General features: G+C 34.2%; 2 protein-coding genes across 8 annotated transcripts; one reads left to right on the top strand and one right to left on the bottom strand.

Annotated features, from left to right (window-relative positions):
• Positions 1-2034: 2034 nt before the first annotated feature.
• Positions 2035-8216, bottom strand: LOC108997550 (soluble inorganic pyrophosphatase-like). Of its 7 annotated transcripts, none has more exons than XM_035683359.1 (10): positions 8121-8178; positions 7597-7682; positions 7265-7403; positions 6975-7003; positions 6636-6701; positions 6079-6186; positions 5895-5960; positions 3194-3314; positions 2885-2966; positions 2063-2300 (listed from the first exon to the last, which is right to left on the bottom strand). In XM_035683359.1, the coding sequence occupies exons 3-10, from the start codon at positions 7395-7397 to the stop codon at positions 2258-2260; spliced, it is 648 nt and encodes a 215-aa protein (XP_035539252.1). In that variant the 5' UTR covers positions 7398-7403; positions 7597-7682; positions 8121-8178; the 3' UTR covers positions 2063-2257. The 7 variants fall into 7 exon arrangements, with proteins under 7 accessions (XP_035539251.1, XP_018829421.1, XP_035539252.1 ...); XM_018973874.2 differs by lacking the exon at positions 8121-8178 and adding an exon at positions 7793-7887; XM_035683358.1 differs by lacking the exon at positions 7597-7682 and having other exon boundaries at positions 2035-2300; positions 8121-8216.
• A 4720-nt stretch (positions 8217-12936) lies between these two features.
• Positions 12937-16789, top strand: LOC108997549 (protein RER1B-like). The gene is made up of 4 exons (XM_018973870.2): positions 12937-13104; positions 13685-14061; positions 16119-16299; positions 16414-16789. Exons 1-4 carry the CDS (start codon positions 12943-12945, stop codon positions 16465-16467), a joined length of 774 nt encoding a protein of 257 aa, XP_018829415.1. The 5' UTR covers positions 12937-12942; the 3' UTR covers positions 16468-16789.
• Positions 16790-17377: the final 588 nt, after the last annotated feature.

Below are 17377 nucleotides of genomic sequence, written 5' to 3'. Positions count from 1 at the left end.
ATGCATGTCATATACAGAGATCATATGAAGCAACTACTTCTAAAATAATAATTGGTTCACGAATATGGCCAGAGTACATACATTTTCAGGCTGCGGGACAATTTTTCCACTTCCAATGCATGCAGTCAATGCTTTCCAGCATTCCTGGAAATCTTCGTTGTTCATCAACCGCAAGCAATCAAGCAATATTATTGGCATTTAGAGATCGCAAATATTCATCTAAACAAACACTTACTATTGTCTTAGAGAATTTTTTAAGGATCTCCATTGCAGTGCTTTCACCAATACATATGTATTCATCCATAAAATCTCCAGTAACCCCATATGCCAGCATTCTAAATGTTGCGATTATCTTTTGCATAGAAGATAAATCGAGTCGTTCGGCATTATCTCTTCTCTGGATGAAATACAACTTGTAAGATTCTACCTCATTTAGAATACAAAGAAATAGGGGATGGCTCATCCGAAATTTCATTTGAAATAGATTCGAGTGATATATTGGATTTTCTACAAAATAATCATGAAATAGACGCTCGTGCCCTTAAATATGATCACACCGAATAAACTTATGGCGTTGGCGATTGCCATGATGTCTCGATGATTGTCCATCGGCCTTGTCATTAAGAACAACATCCAACTCATCTTCAGATGATAAATATATGAGCAATTTGAGAAAGAAGATACGAGCCATTTGATGAAGGAAGTGGGAGATCAGGGGAGACTATTGAATTTCGGTTCTTTAGATCAAATGAGACTTGAGATAGTGAGAATGTGAAAGAAAGCAGAATGCATATTTATAAATGAAAAAAGTTACCGTTACATATAGGACAAAAAATGTTACCGTTGGAGGTAAGAGTTCAAAATGTTACCGTTTGAAAAAGTTCTCAAAATCTTACTGTTAAAGAAATGAGAAAAAATGTTATCGTTACAGAAATTAGGGGTGTACACCAATGGTTTCGGCATCGATTTTGACGCAAAACCGAGACCCCACCAACGTCTGCCATGATAGCTTAGCACCGATCGAAACCGCTCGATTGGGGAGAGAAATTGCTATTATCGGTCTCGACGTGGCGCGGTTCAATTCTTCGGTCTGTTGTCGGCGTCTCTGTGAATGAGGAGGGATGCTGCGTCCTTTGTCAAGTGAGAGTAGAAGCTTAGGGTTTAAGGTTGCAGAGGAAGGAGAAGACGCGGGAGGAAGAAGAAGAAGAAGATGAGGGGTTAATGAAACCTAATTCAAAACGGCGCAGTTTGGTTTAAAGATAAACGTTGCAGTTCTATATGTTTTTTTTTAAACTTCCACTTTTAAAAACAACGTTGTTTCACTCATTTAAGTGAAACGACGCCGTTTTATACAAAGAAAGGATCGGCCAGTTCAGCAATTTCTTAGGGGTTCAAACCAGCGCTGAACCGTCGATGTTAGTTTTTCCTCAAATCCTCTCACTCACCGACCGATTCTTCAACAGTTTCGACCAATTCCTGAATCTGGCGGCCAATCCACGTTGGAGACGATCGGTCCAACCGGTTCTTGTACAGCCCTAATAGAAATGACAAAATTTTTTATCACCAATACGTGGCTAGGTATTACTATTAGAGAAACTAATAAAGAGTAGATATTAAAAAATATTATCACGTTAGAAAATGCACATATTAAAAAAAATTACTATTTTTATAATAGGAATTTCGGTTTGAAAAATAACAATGTATCCGGTAGTCAAAATCGTATAAGTATTTAGTAGAATATGATATTTGAAAAGAAGATAATAAGACAAAAGAGTTAGTAGTTAAAATTGTAAATGGAAGTGAGAAAAAAAAGTAATAAAAAAATAATAGAGAAATATTATTTAATAAAATAGAGATAGAGATGGAGAATGAGATGTAGGAGATTTTTAAAAGATGAATAAAATTTAGAAAAAACTTTTAGTGAATGTGATTTTTATAGTTAAATTATAGAGAATTTTATAAAAAAACCTAATAAAAATGCTCTAACCTTATTATGTTCACAACACCTTGATACCAAGATTACTGTACTTAAAGTGACTGACAACACAACCTTTATTTGATACGGAAAATAGACAATATATATGGAGAAATTTATAATATTATAAGTATTTCATAAGTTACTGCATCGGTACCATTGATACCAAGATCATTGTACTTAAAGTGATAAAATAACATTTGTAAACAGGCATGCAGCAAGATGTCCATCAGCCAATAAACAATTTCGGGGAACAGACACTGGACAAAGTTCCCAGATTAGTTACTGCCTCAAGCTTTCAACTATGTAAGATGCATACAGGTCCCTGCAACAGAAAACATTCATTTGAGAGGAAACAATGATGGATCAAAAACCACAGGAATTACATTTTTGTAAAGATATGGAGAACAAAGAACAACGAAAATTGAATAAATCTTCGACAATATGGTAACACTCCCGTGAGAGTATTTGTCCCACTAGTTGGTGATGAACAAAAAGGAATCAAGTGCCTCTATTGTACACAAATGGCCACTATTTATAGATCATGAGACACTGGTTAGCAAGTAACACAACCATTGGTAAGATAATAGTTGGCAAAAGGCACTGGTTGGCAAGGAGCACAACTATTGGTAAGATAATGGTTGGCAAAGGGCACAACCATTAACGAGTGACACAACTTTTTGACTAAATCAAAAGGTCGTGTCTCTAGACAATTCCTCAACCATCACCCCCCCGTTGGGAACCATCACCACGGAGAGGGTGTCATTCTAAGGGTATACTGTTCGGTGATCACACCCCTTAGAATTACAATTTTTAATGTCACAAAAATAGCAATCCATAAACAGAAAATCAAAAAAGGAAATTATCGAATTTTGATTGCATATAAAAGGAAAGTCCCCAGAAACTCACATCGAGTACTTGATGGCTTCAATGGCGGCCTCAGCTGGCAGGAAGTCTTCCACATCAACTTTCTTGTTCTCATTCTTTTTGTCTATCATTTGTTACAGGTGAAGGATATTACAGGTTGACCACAGTTCAAAAATAATGTCAACCTACAAATCATGAAAGGGGTGCATGCCTACAGTTTTGAAATATGTCAACCTTTGACATGGTAACACAACCGCCACCCCCCAACAAAAAAGAAAGAGCGAAAGAAAGAATAGAAAATAATAAAAAAAAAGTCTAAGAGAAAGTTTCATAGTAAATGAGAGCGGATACAGTCCTCAAAGAAGCGACGGATTTCAGCAAGCCGATGTGGAGGAATCTCCTTGATGTCCTTGTAGTGGCGGAACTCTGGGGCATCAGCACATACAGCTATGATTTTGTCATCCCTTTCACCCTGCATCAGAATTGTTACAAATGATAATGCCTCCTGAGAATTTGTCCTAATCAGATTCCTAGAAGGAAGTAGAAAACACGGGCAATTTCAAAATCTTGGAAGCTATCTGATAAACCATAGGGTAAACGACATAAATTTCCTTGGCTACCTCACTGGCAACCTTGTACTGTTTTAAATATCACCAACCTCCCCCGAAGAATGAGACAAGGGTATCGTATTCTTTTTAAGCATTTCTGATTTTCCAACAAGCAGCATTTAATTGGTCATATTACACCTGATCGGTTGTAGCAAAGGTTGTAGGAAAGAAATAATTTGATAGGTCACTGAGGATATACGGGTAGTGGAAGTTCCTTTTTTATTTACTTGAAAGATGTGGTTTTGGGAGAAAATGGCAGAAATGGGTAGAATTTTGTATCTCTTCAGCTCGTTTCTCCATCTTGGTAAATGGCTCACCGGTGGGTTTCTTCAACTCCTCTCATGGCTTGAGACAGGGAGATCCGCTCTCTTCTCTACTTTTCTTATTTGTCATGGAAGCTCTCAGCAAGATGATTAAGAGGATGGTGGATAGTGAGTTACTCGTTTTTCGGTGGGGAATGGTGATCTTAACATTTCTCACTTGTTATTTGCTAACGACACATTTATTTTTTGTGGTGCACACCTTGGTCAAGTCCAAGACTTGAGGGCGCTACTCCTTTGTTTTGTGGTTGTGTCAGGATTGAGTATTAACCTCGTTGAGTCGGAAATAGTGCCAGTGGGGGCCACCCCCGATGTGGAGATTTTTGCTACTACCTTGGGATGCAAGATATTTTTACTTCCTATGAAGTATCTTGGTTTACCGTTGAGTGCCTCTTTTAAATCTGAAAGAGTTTGGAATGATATAGTCGAAAGAGTGGAGTGCAGATTGGCTGCTTGGAAGAGGCTTTACTTGTCGAAAGATGGTAGGTTGACTTTGATTAAAAGCACTCTTTCTAACTTACCCATCTATTTCTTATCTTTGTTCCCACTTCCCACAAAGGTGGCTAACCGAATTGAGAAGTTACAAAAGGATTTCTTATAGAGTGGATTGGAGGAAGAGTTCAAATTCCACCTGGTTAATTGGTCTACAGTTTGTACCCCAGTATCTGGGAGAGGTTTGGAGATTCGCCACTTGCTGAAATTCAATCAAGCTTTCTTGGGTAATTGGTTGTGGAGATACCAAAATGAAATGGAGGCCTTTTGGAGGGCGGTTATAGATTCTCAGTTTAGAGAGAAACTTGGGGAGGATGGTGCTCGAATGAGGTACGAGACACATATGGAATGAGTTTATGGAAAACATTAGGAGTCTTTGGGGGACCTTTCGAGAACATGAACATTTTGTTGAAGGCGACGGTTCGCATGTCCTTTTTTGGTTTGATATATGGTGTGGTAACTATTGTCTACGAGATACCTTTCCTGCCATCTTTGCACTTGCAAGAGTAAAGGAAGCATCGATTGCCTATCTTCATTCTTCAGTAAATGGCACCCCTCAATAGAATATTGACTTCATTAGGGCAGCCCATGATTGGGAATTTGAGTCTTTTACGAAGTTCTTTGCGGCTTTATATTCCGTGCAAGTATTCCAGGGGGCACTGGAGACAAGTTGCATTGGAATCATTCTAAGAAAGGTATCTTCTCGGTCAATTCTTTTTATCAAAAGTTCACAAACTCCGGTTTGTCTATATTCCCGTGGAAGAGTATATGGAAGACGAAAGCTCCTTCAAAAACAACTTTCTTTGTCTGGACAACGTCTTTGGACAAGATTCTCAATATAGATAATTTGAGGAAACGACGGGTCATTGTCCTAGATTGGTGTTGTATGTGTAAGAAGCATGGAGAGTCTGTTAATCATCTGCTTTTACACTGCGAGGTGGCTAAGGCTGTATGGGATGATTTATTCTCGAGAGTCGGATTGTCTTGGGTTATGCCTTGGAGATTGGTGGATTTCCTTGCAAACTGGATAGGACTACACGGAAATTCTCAGGTAGCAGCAATTTGGAGATTCGTACCAATATGCTTGTGTTGGTGCATTTGGAGGGAGAGAAATGCTAGATGTTTTGATGATCAAGAGAGAACAAGGGACGAGCTTAAAGTTTTCTTTTTTAAGACATTGTTCCTATGGGCAGGGGCTATAGTTTGTAACGGACGTAGTGTCCATGATCTTCTTCTTTCTATTGTGTACCCTCTAGCTAGGCGTGTTTTCATGTATACTTCCTATGTACCTGGGCTATGCCTATTTTTATGAATATATTATCTTTAATTACCTATAAAAAAAAAATGAAAGGCTCCAATGTATATAACACCGGGTGAACCTCAAATTCAATCCAAAACTAGATAACTCAAGCAACTAGATGGACGTTTTGTTGGAAAATTTCAAAAACCCAGATTTATTGTCATATCGTAAGAAAAATGAAAAAAATATTTGTTTATGGAACATGTTGGGCTAAATAAAACATTCCAAAAATAGAGTCTCACGACACAATGCAAAAGTGAGAAACTTTGTCCAGTAACATCCTCGGTCAGCCCCTCAGTCACATAGGTAAGCAGGGGAAAAAAAAATTTTACCTGGTCAATCATAGGCATTAATCCAATAGCACGAGCACGAAGGAAAGAACCAGGTAGCACAGGCTCCTACACAAGAAGAAAGTCCAAGAATAAAATGTTTAAGTTACAAAATTAAAAGATCTTATGTTGTTATTATTCTTCTTTTCTTTTGTGACAATCACCACATCTGTCTAAAGGATTCTACCTGCATCAGTATCAGGACATCCATTGGATCACTATCTTCACAAATGGTTCGTGGAATGAAACCATAGTTGTGTGGATAAACAACCGATGAGTAGAGAACACGATCAACCTGTTTTAAGAACTCATATGCTATAGTTATCTTCTTCAAGTAGCACGTAAAAATTTCACATAACATGAAAACATCCTAGCAACACCATGATAGCAACATAAAAGTGCATACAGCAAGAGCACTATATAATGAAATCCAACTACAATTGTTCAAGCACAGGATTTCATGTGTAGGGAAAGCGGCATTATTGGTTTAGCTTTCAAGTGCTTTGTTATGGATAAGGATTATATGAGTTTCACCATAATCTTTACATGCTTGATTTAGGCTAGGCTAGAATTCTCATGGCATTGAAGACTTAATTTAAAGATGTCAAGGCATACAAGTATTTTGAGACTAACCTAAATAAACACAAAGCAAGCTTGCTACAATGGACAATGCCTCTGAACAGGAATATACAGGATAAGTACTAGACGGCTTAAGGAAAGGTCAAAAGAGGAAGAAACTCTTACTTTTATAAGGCCACTTGTCTTGTCAAGCTCGTACTTAACCTTGCTGCCTTTTCCAATTTCAACGACCTGCCACATAAATTAACTTTTTGATTTGGAAGACAGTAAGATTTTTTCGATAGATTAATTTAAATCCAACAAGGTCACCATAGACTTCTGTTCAGAATCTCTTGTTAAAAATCAGGGTCCCCCGTAGGTGAATAACACTGTTTATTTGGTTTACTTTCAAAAGTTCACATATCTTCTTCTGGTTTATTGGTTTCATGTTAAAAAGCAGGGGGTCCCCCCCGTAGCTTCTTTCAAAGGTTCTCTAAAATGAAGATTTAAGAAAACAAAGCTTACACAGTTAAAAACTGATGGAGCACCTGGTCCTGCATAGATTAGATATCCAGCATTATTACCCAACGTAGAATTGCAATATGAGAGGTATTTCAGAGTCTAAAAAAGACATTACTACAAGTGTGCTCGATCTGAGCGATTCGTTGAGCACCAAAGTCATGCCAGGAATGAGCAGCAACAAATCTTCGAATCATTAAAGAAAGGATTATCTCTCCGAGAACCACCGATGGTTCTCATATTGGCATTAGCATTCATACAAAGTAAAATTAGACAAAGAGGCATCGAAAGTTTACCAATCTCCAAATCATGCCAGGGATGAGCAGCAACAGATCTTCGAGACATTGAAGAAAGGATTCTCTCATTGAGAACCACTGTTGGGAATCCTGACGAACTTTTCGAACTCACTTCTCCAGAATGATTAGCCATATTTGCCTTCAAAATTCATTATAAATATATTTCACTTGGGAATAAAACAAGCAAAAGGACTAAAAAGCATCTACAATTGCAGGAAAAAAAAAGAACTAGTACATAACAAGGAAGAACTCACTTCAAAAAATAAGGGACAAATCACACAAAACAAACTACAAGAACAAGTTGAACAAAGCAGAGTAAAATAACGACTTACAACAAATTAAAACTGTACGAAACGAGCATGCACACACACCCAAACGCAAGAGTAATCTTGCACAGCAGATTAACCAACTTCACGATCTGTTAAACATACTTTCCGTAGATTAAACATCCGAAGGGAGTTTCATATCCAAGCCAAACAATAAAGAAAACAGCCGCAATAAACACAACTTAAGGAAAAAAAAACGAACCCAGAATCTTTTCGATAACAATTACTTCTCAAACGATCCGATTAGTAGAACAAAAGCTCATGCAAACCATAAAATATACGGATATAGAAAATAGAAAGAAACCCCATTACCGAAATGGACTGGTACAGTAAATTACGTTCAGATTCAGTCTCTTTAAAAGGCTGTTCATCAATGGGTAACCCACCAAAAATTGCTCTCCCAAATCAAGCAAAACACATACAGCTAAAATACACTAACCAGAAATAAAGAAAAGAATCGAATAAGTTCAAAAACACAAGAAAATAGAAGAGTTCTATATGGCATCTAGAAAGGGATAAGGAGCACTCACAGTCACAGATAGCCACTGAAAAATCGTAAACCCAAAGCTTTGGTTTATGGGTGAAAATGGCAAGCTTATATATATAGTTTATACGTATAATGGGAGCACTGAGCTTACTTATTAAGGGACGGAGGAGAGAAGACAGCGCTGTCATTTCTCCCCGTCAACACACAACGGTCAGTCATAAGTCCATAACAGTCGTCCGATCCGAGTGGAGATAATCTGAACGGCTGTGTGTGCGGATATGTGTCAGAGCTTGATTCGCTATCCAAATGGTAACCCCCTTAGAGCATTCTCGTTGGATTAGCTAAAAGTTAAATCCAATGAGAATTTAGCTATTAGGTCAATAAATTGCTCACATTGAATTAGCTATATTCCAAATACCAGCTACAGTAATATCCAAACTAATTTCTAAATTTGGAACACACTATTAATTCATCAAATTCTTTTTATATTATTTCTTTCTCTCTCCTTTTAATATTAATTATTTCTCTCTCCATTTTAATGACAATTAAAAAAATATAATTAGAATACAATTACAAATTAATATATAATATTATGAATAGTAAAATATGATAAAATAAAATAAATTTATAATTAAAAAAATTAAAAAATTTTCAAAATTATTAATTACTCATTACTATATAATGAATAAATGGATAATTCAATTTGGAGATTTGATGTGAATAGTTAAAATTAAATTCATCTTATATTATTTTATTGTCATATAATGAAAAAATAGCTATTCTAATGTGGAGATTTATATAAATGGAATAGCTAAAAGTTAAATTCATCTTATATTCATCAAAAATGTACTTTAATTTAGCTATTCCAATGAGAGTGCTCTTAGAGCTAATCCATAAAGCTAAATCCAATGAGAATTTAGATATTATGTGGATAAATTGCTCACATTGAATTAGCTATATTCCAAATATTTGGAATATAGCTACAGTAATATCTAAACTAATTTCTAAATTTAGAACACACTATTCATTCATCAAATCATTTTTATATTATTTATTTCTCTCTCCTTTTAATATTAATTATTTCTCTCTTCATTTTAAATGACAATTGAAAAAATATAATTAGAATACAATTACAAATTAATATATAATATTATAAATAGTAAAATATGATAAAATAAAATAAATTCATAATTAAAAAAATTAAAAAATTTTCAAAATTATTAATTACTCATTACTATATAATGAATAAATAGATAATTCAATTTGGGAATTTGATGTGAATAATTAAAATTAAATTTATCTTATATTATTTTATTGTCATATAATGAAAAAATGGCTATTCCAATATGGAGATTTATATAAATGAAATAGCTAAAAGTTAAATTCATTTTACATTTATAAAAAATATACTTTAAGAGTAATTCTACATACAATCGTAAAGTGCGTAATCGCCGCGTAATCGCTTTGAAAAAGAGTGGAGTCCACTATTAAAAAATTAATTTTTTTCATGTGGGTCTCATGTTTTATTCATTTTTTTCAAAGTGATTACGCGACGGTTACGCAATTCACGGTTGTAAGTATATTTTCTCATACTTTAATTTAACTATTCTAATGAGAGTGCTATTAAGAGGAAGCGTGTCATAAAAGCGGTACGTGGTCCGGTAAGGACAAGCCAAGCGTCCAGAATTTCTAAATACTAGTCGTCGATTTAGAACCCTTTTCTTGCCAAGCATCCGTGTAGGATAATGCCAAAACAGCCATCATTTGAGTCATTACAACACCAGTCGTAATATTCTGGATGTCTCTATGCAACCTTTTCCTTTTGAACTTATATATATATATATATATATATATATATATATAACTTTTACAACTTTTACACGATTCCATTATAAATGTGAGAATTTACTCTTTCTGGTACCATTCTCAAGTGTCATTGTTTAATTCCAGTATAATTTGATTATAGAAATGAGATGAGATGAGATGAGATTAAAATTAAAAAATTAAATAAAATATTGTTAAAGTATATTTTTTAATATTATTTTTATTTTAAGATTTGAAAAAATTGAATTATTTATTTTATTTTATATTAAAAGTTAAGAAAGTTGTAATGATTAGATTAGATTAGATTAGATTAGATTAGATTAGATGTTTTTCCAAAACAAACAAGGCCCTGAACTAGTAGGGGGAAGAGATCATTGAAATGTTGATCTCAAAGTTAACAGTGACACTTTATCACGTGAAATTAATATTTATTTTAAAATTTTAAATTGATAGGAGTAGAAAGATTTTATTATTTATTTTATATATTAATACATTCTCTCACGTATGAATCAGACTCTCTCTTAATGAATAATTCAATACGTGAAATATTTAATTAAATAAAATAAAATATAAAGTTAGAATTTAAATTCAAGACTTCTACTCTAATAAAAAGATATATATATATTTTATTATTAATTTTATATTTTAATACATACCACTCTACCATAACGATTGAATTGGAGTAGATGGGTGTGGGGGTAGACTTTGTGCCTACCAGAACTTCTGTCTTTATATGGTAAGGGTTTTTTTTTTAAGCCTTTTAATAGAAGAATACATGAATAGGCTAAAACCCAGCTAGTCTCAGAATGTGTTTGCTGCATGGTCCAAGATGTGACATCCTTAGATCATATACTTTGTTCCCGTGAATTAGCTTGATCTCCTGTTTGGAGGTAATTTGTTGATTTTTTGGCGTTTAGATTAATGTTACCTCAATGTTGGAAGAAGTGGGTCTTGTTTATACGTGGAGATTATTAATATGAGAAATACTTTAATCACAAAATAATTACATAAAAATAATCACACAAACTGACGTGACTTGCTATGATTTGTTAGATTGTAAATCTATTTTTATTGTAAAATAGATTTGACAGATTGCATGAAACCACGTCAGTTTGTAAGTTCATTTTTGTATAATCTTTTTGTAGCTGTAACACTCTTCTATTAGTATTGGCCTTAGGCTAATATAAAACCGTGTGTATTTGGATAGTGAGGTATTTTGAAGTATTCTGTGAATAATAGTAAAAAGATAAAAAATAAAATAATGATAGAATACCTTGACACCCAAACTAGGCCTAAAACAAGGAAAAATTCAAATGTCTAGAGTAAAATGGATGAAAGACTCAAATTGAAAATGTACTAAGCAGAGGATTGTGACCATGGAAGTTGTTTTGAGAAAGAGGGATTTGTGGAGTGGATGGAGTGATTAGAGATGCTAAAAGAACTTTGTAGCTAGCTTTACTCATATTATAGTTTATAGTGAAGGTACTACTACCATGAGGGAGGCAAGAGTTATTTTGGATGGTTTGCAGCTTTGTGCGAAGTTATACTTGAGAGATAGAGATACTTGAGAGATAGAGATTCCTATTTCATTGGATTCACAAGTTGTGTTTAATCAATATTCGAAAAAACAGTTCGATGTAGGCCAATTCAGATTGAATCACTAAGAAACCAAATTGATTTTAGTGTATTTTTTTAAATCGTTTACTGAACCACCTCAATCGACTGATTTAGACCGATTTGAATCGATTCAAAATTGTATTTATTTTTATGTTGTCTAACAATTGAGTTTTTTTTTTTTTTTTAACAAAGAAAACTATGATAGAACTAAACATATATTAATTTTTCATCATTGTATTCGATAAGAATAACAAAAAAATTGAAAGATAAAACATATAGTTTTTTATTTTTTTACTTGAAAAAAATGAGATGAATAAGTATTTTCTATAAATTTGTGGTCGTGCATAACATACTACATTTGTCACGTGCTTATAATTTTATGGTCTCTATCTTTTTCTATATGAGGTAAAAAAATGTTGATAATTGAGATTAAACACATAAATTATGTATTTAGTGAAACTATTTAGGTTCATATAATATTTTTATTAAAAATGATCAATCAATTTATATTTTATACTTTTTTGGACATTATATAAAATACTTGATTTGCATTATATATGAATTTTAACACTTTTTATTAATATTGAAATAATCGATTCAAAATTTTCATGACTAATCGTGTTGATACGGCTAATATTTATTAGAAATAGTCCCACAACTGATATTTGATAATATTGTTTTGAGAAGTGCTAGGTTCTAAAAAAAATCTAAGAAAAATACTAAGATTAATTATGATATGTTAGATCCACTTTATAATAATAAAGATTTACAATTTAACATAACACAATAAGAAGTTAAATGTTTTTATCAACAAAAAATTTTCCATTTTATTTTGAATGGATTTTTTATTTTTATTTTGATAAGATATCAAATATTTATAGAGGGATTTGTTTTTATTTTGATAAAATATTAAATATTTATAGAGAAAATCCATTTTAAAATTAAAAATTATAAAAGTGCCTCACCATTATAAATTTGGAAAAAACTACTTTGTCTCTCAAGTTGTATCGCTCAATTTGATTGCTTGACAAGAAAATTCGTTTTTTTGTTTTTTTACTTAGTGATTAAGAAAGTAATTTTAAGTATATTGATATATATATATTTTTAAATATTTAAATATATTAAAAAAATGTGAAAAAAAAACTCAAAAAGTAATAATCGGTTAACTTGAATAGGCTACTCTGGACAGCAGAGTAGCCCGACTTTATAGGGCGCTCACTTTGATCGTTAGTTGTGTTTGCAACTTTTTTTTAAAATTTTTTTATTCATATTTTTTAATATATTTAAATATTTTTAAAAAATAAAAAAATATATCAATATACTTAAAATTACTTCTTTAATCATTAAATAAAAAATAAATAAATATTTTCCGAACGGTAGTGCAACTTGGCAGATAAAATAGTTTTTTCCATAAATTTATATCGATGGTGCAGTTACAGCTATGCTCTTCCAAAGTTCAAAGCCTCGAATCTCCTGTGTCATATTCCATTCTCAACGAGGAGAAGCTCAGAGATCGCTCACTGAATGGTTTAAATTGTAATTTTCAATATCTTCCTCCTTCGGCTTACAGTCCCTCAGATCTCCCGGTAATTTTCTGGTTTATGTCTTCTTATTCATAATTTTTTGCTGTTCTTTTCTTGATTACCTCGTTACAAAACCTAGTTCGCTCAGGAACCTCGATGATGCTTTAATGTTAGTATTTTCTATCGTATTTCTTTCAAATTCTCCTGTCTGGTTGCTGGAAAAACTTGAGAGGAAAGAAATAAGGTGCTTGAGAAGGAATTCCTTCTACAACCGTGTTTGTGCATTAGGGTTGGAATTTTTTGGCTCATTACACTTGTGAATCGAATAACCGAGCCGGCCATGAATTGGCTCAGAACTTTTTTTTTTCCCTAATTTACCTCTTTGTAAAGCGCTGTGAACGGAGGAAAGGAAAGAAGAATAAAAGTTTGAGTGGTCTGCTCCCTATTACTATAATGCTGAATAGAGATTTGAAAAACTTGATTGATCCGAAAAGGGTGTATGTCTCAGGCCCAGGCTCTGAAATAAAAATTTATTGTCTTACTGGTTTAGTTATATTTTATTCTAATTCTCTTATGACATGTAATTTCAGAGTGATATAAGGTATTATATGGATGTATTTACTTATTTATGGGTTTTCTACAGTTAAGCTGTACAATTACAACTCAGCTTTTCATGGAGGGAGGGGGAAGTGATATGACCGCTGCTGCGCCTTTTGCCAAGTGGAGAAGTGATTTTTCGAGGACTTTTCAGTACTTTCTGGACCGATCGACACCTCACCCGCTTCAGAGGTGGCTAGGAACACTTGCAGTGGCAATGGTTTACGTTTTGCGTGTTTACTCTGTAAAAGGGTTTTATGTTATTTCCTATGGTGTGGGGATCTATGTCTTGAATCTCTTGATTGGTTTTTTGTCACCAAAGATTGATCCAGAGCTCCAGGCTTTGGATGGGGCTTCTCTGCCAACAAAAGGTTCTGATGAATTTAAACCTTTCATGCGCCGCCTTCCAGAATTCAACTTCTGGTAATTTATTCCTCACTTTTATCAGTTTTCTTAGCCTCTAAGGTTCTGCAAATTCACCCGTTGATAATGTTTTTTTCAAACTCTATTTTCCTGAGGCAGTACCATGTTTTGGTAGTTTAGTAACTGCACTGTTTCTAGTTTGATTGGTTTAAGGCTGGATATTCACCTTTTGTTTTAAGAAATGCATCAGGAGAAGCAATTTATAGGCCCGCTTGAGCTTGAGCATTGTTTTATTTGTTGGGTTGGTAGTCGTTGTCGTCATTAGTTCATATTGGAGGGATGATCTCCTGTATTATGTAAACCATCATGTTTCAATACTTTTCTACATTCCGTTCTCTTACCTTGTATGATTTTATTTTCTCTTTTAGTGGGAGAAGTTTATAGATGGTTGAATGTTAGTATTTTAATGCAGGCTTATACGTTAGCCTTTTCATTTTGAACTTCAAATTCTAGTTGTAACATAACTAGAAGGCATTTTACTTATTTTTTGTTAAACTTTATTATTTCCAACTTCCGAGCAAGAGTGTGCTTTGCTTACTTTCACAAATTGTAAACTGCATTTTAGCGAGTTGGCTAATGGAGGTTCCCTTGCAGAAGCATTACTATTTCGCCAACAATACTGCAGTTTAGCAAAGAGTTAACCATGTTAGCCAGGACATGGTTGGCCCGTATATTTTACCCTTGAACATTGCAGTGGTCACCTTTACTGCATATCAATTGTAAAGTAACAGGCTGATGCTTTTGGTGGTTATATTTTTTAACTCAACGTGTGTAAAGTTTTGTTTTGCCTGTACTACCTTGTTGTGACTGATTTTTTTTATGTTCATGTCTTCAAATTGTGTTTTTCTGTTCTAATATGTTTTGTAATACTCAGGATTATGTGGTTGTGTATAGGAAGGTGGGGAATATGATCCCACGTTGCTTGGGAGGGAGAAGTTCATGCCCTTTATAACAATTTCAAGGGGCTTCAATTGTGAACTTGACTACTCATTTTGGTTTATGTGCCCAGAGGTGTCTTGGGCCTTCCTTGGGTTGTTTCAATTGGGTTGTTACAAATGGTATCTTAGCCAAATCCAACAAGGAGTGTGGGACTTGAGCTATGTCACCTATGATGGAATGGTCCGTAGAGGAAGTCAGGAATTAAAGGGGGGAAGATTGTAATACCCTGAATTGTGTAATTGTGTATAGTAGGGTGGCGAATAGGAACATTGCTTGGGAGGGAGAAGTTTAAGTCCTTTGTAATGATTCAAAGGGGCACCAGTTGTAACCTTAACTAATCTTTTTTTAGTATGGGCCTAGATGCGGTTTGGGTCTTCCTTGGATCGTTACACGTTCTTTCCAATACTATATCATAGAAAATTAATTCCTCCAGTAATACTCATCAGGGTGTAGCCTAGTGGTTAAAGGATAGCTTGGGATAAGATGTACACTCAAGGTTCCCTCAAGATTAAATGATACACAGTTTCAGCAGGTATGGTTTGCCCCCCTAGTGTGGGTCTAAAGGGTCCCACCTTAATGATGTTTCATGTCATCAAAAAAAGAATTCCCCTGGTAGAACCTTGTGCTACAATTTTTTTCTTGTGCTGCTTTCGTAATTTTAAGATTAGAAGTTGAGTTGCATGGCTTTGATGTTGTCAATCTAGTGACTTAGTTTAGTGCCTTTTGATATGCTGGCAATTAGTTTTTTGTATTTAAATTTCATTCCTCCATGTATGTTAACAATTTGGTAAGTGAAAAGTATGTTTTTATATTTCGATACTTGTTTTATACCTTATATACAATAATGTTTTAGTTCTACAAGTGTTGTAAGCGAATTTCCTAGTTTTGTGGCTTTAATGGTGATTTGTCAATCTGGTGAGCTAGTTTAGGCTTTTGATATGTTAGTCATGGTTAATTTTCATATTCAAGTTTCATTCTTCAATACGGCGACCGGAAAACTTCCCTGATTTACATTTCCATACTTTGTTTACGTCCCACACACATCATTGTTTTACTCACATCATTCTTTAAGAGCAGTTTGGATTTTCAATTAGCTTCCTCCTGGTCAATTATTTCAGGTATTCTATTACAAAGGCATTTCTTGTTGCATTTGTCCTGACCTTCTTTCCTGTATTGGATGTGCCTGTGTTCTGGCCAATATTGCTTTGCTACTGGATTGTACTATTTTTGCTCACAATGAAGCGACAAATCCTACACATGATCAAGTACAAATACGTCCCATTTGATATCGGAAAACAGGTGAGTTAACTTGTTCTGTATCACTCCCTCCCCCCCTTTTTCTGGTGGCCTGTCCTTTTAAGCCATTCGTCCCTTATATGTTTGTTCTTTGCAATATGTTTCATTTTGTGACAGAGGTATACTGGTAAGAAATCAGCTGGAACAAGTAGGGGTTTAAGAAGAGATTAAAAGCTATAAAGGCGTTGAGTCCAGAAAAAAAGAGGAAAAGAGATGCTGAAGACCTGTAATATTATTAGGGTGGAATGGGAAATTCGTACTTTGAACATGCTTGTATATATTTTCACGTTCGTAGGAAACACGTACATCACTATGAATAATTGGGTTTGAGAACTCATTTTCAGGCAGAAGGGTCTCTTATAGCTTTTGCATCTTCTGTAGTTAAGCAAAAACCAATCTTGGGTCAGTTGTACGACCCATTCTTGTTGAATTAGTATATATTTTTAATCTTTTTGATATGCTATTGAGCCTCATCCTGCATTGCAATCTGCAAGTCAAGGTTGATTTAGAATTCTCTTATTTACGCTTGTGAAGGAAATAAAAACTGAGAATTAGGGCAGGTTTGGGGGGTGAGATGAGAATTTTGTGTTTTGTTTTGAAGTTTAAAATATTATGTTTTAATATTATTATTGTTTTGGAATTTGAAAAATGTGTATTGGGATTTGAAAAAGTTGAATTGTTTATTATATTTTGTATAGAGATTTGAAAAAGGTGTAATGATGAGATGAGATGAGAATTTTGTATTTTGTATTTTGTTTTGGTTACCAAACCTGCCTTAGGCTTAGCAGCAGTATCATTTTAGATGGTGTGTATGATCGATCATCTTGACTGAAGAAGTAACACAATGGGTTTCCATGGAATTTAGTTTCTGTTTTTCAACTGCTATAAACCAATTTCGTTAAGAGTTGAATGTGATCACTGAAATATTTGAGTGCTGTTGTAACCCCAAGGGGTTGGCCTAAGTGGTGAAGGCATCTTGGAGTATCACTCATTTCAAGGTTTAAGGTTCAACACCTCGTAAGAGCGAGATTTATTCTGCAGGGTGGATCCGAAGTGTCCTGCCTTTGAGAGGCTTTCGACA

This window comes from Juglans regia, chromosome 12 (assembly GCF_001411555.2).
Source record: "Juglans regia cultivar Chandler chromosome 12, Walnut 2.0, whole genome shotgun sequence".
Lineage (NCBI taxonomy): Eukaryota > Viridiplantae > Streptophyta > Magnoliopsida > Fagales > Juglandaceae > Juglans > Juglans regia.
Note: the sequence above shows the minus strand (reverse complement) of the source record. Positions and strands in the feature narration are given on the sequence as shown.

Coding starts and splice junctions, on each gene's coding strand:
- LOC108997550 (XM_018973871.2), bottom strand. CDS start 7,961: ATGAACAGCCTTTTAAAGAGACTGAATCTGAAC. Junction 6,702..6,974: donor CTCCATCAGTTTTTAACTGT/GTAAGCTTTGTT, acceptor TTTATGTGGCAG/GTCGTTGAAATTGGAAAAGG. Junction 3,315..5,894: donor TAATGCCTATGATTGACCAG/GTAAAATTTTTT, acceptor ATTCTGATGCAG/GGTGAAAGGGATGACAAAAT.
- LOC108997549 (XM_018973870.2), top strand. CDS start 12,943: ATGGTGCAGTTACAGCTATGCTCTTCCAAAGTTCAAAGCCTCGAATCT. Junction 14,062..16,118: donor CTTCCAGAATTCAACTTCTG/GTAATTTATTCC, acceptor CAATTATTTCAG/GTATTCTATTACAAAGGCAT. Junction 16,300..16,413: donor CATTTGATATCGGAAAACAG/GTGAGTTAACTT, acceptor ATTTTGTGACAG/AGGTATACTGGTAAGAAATC.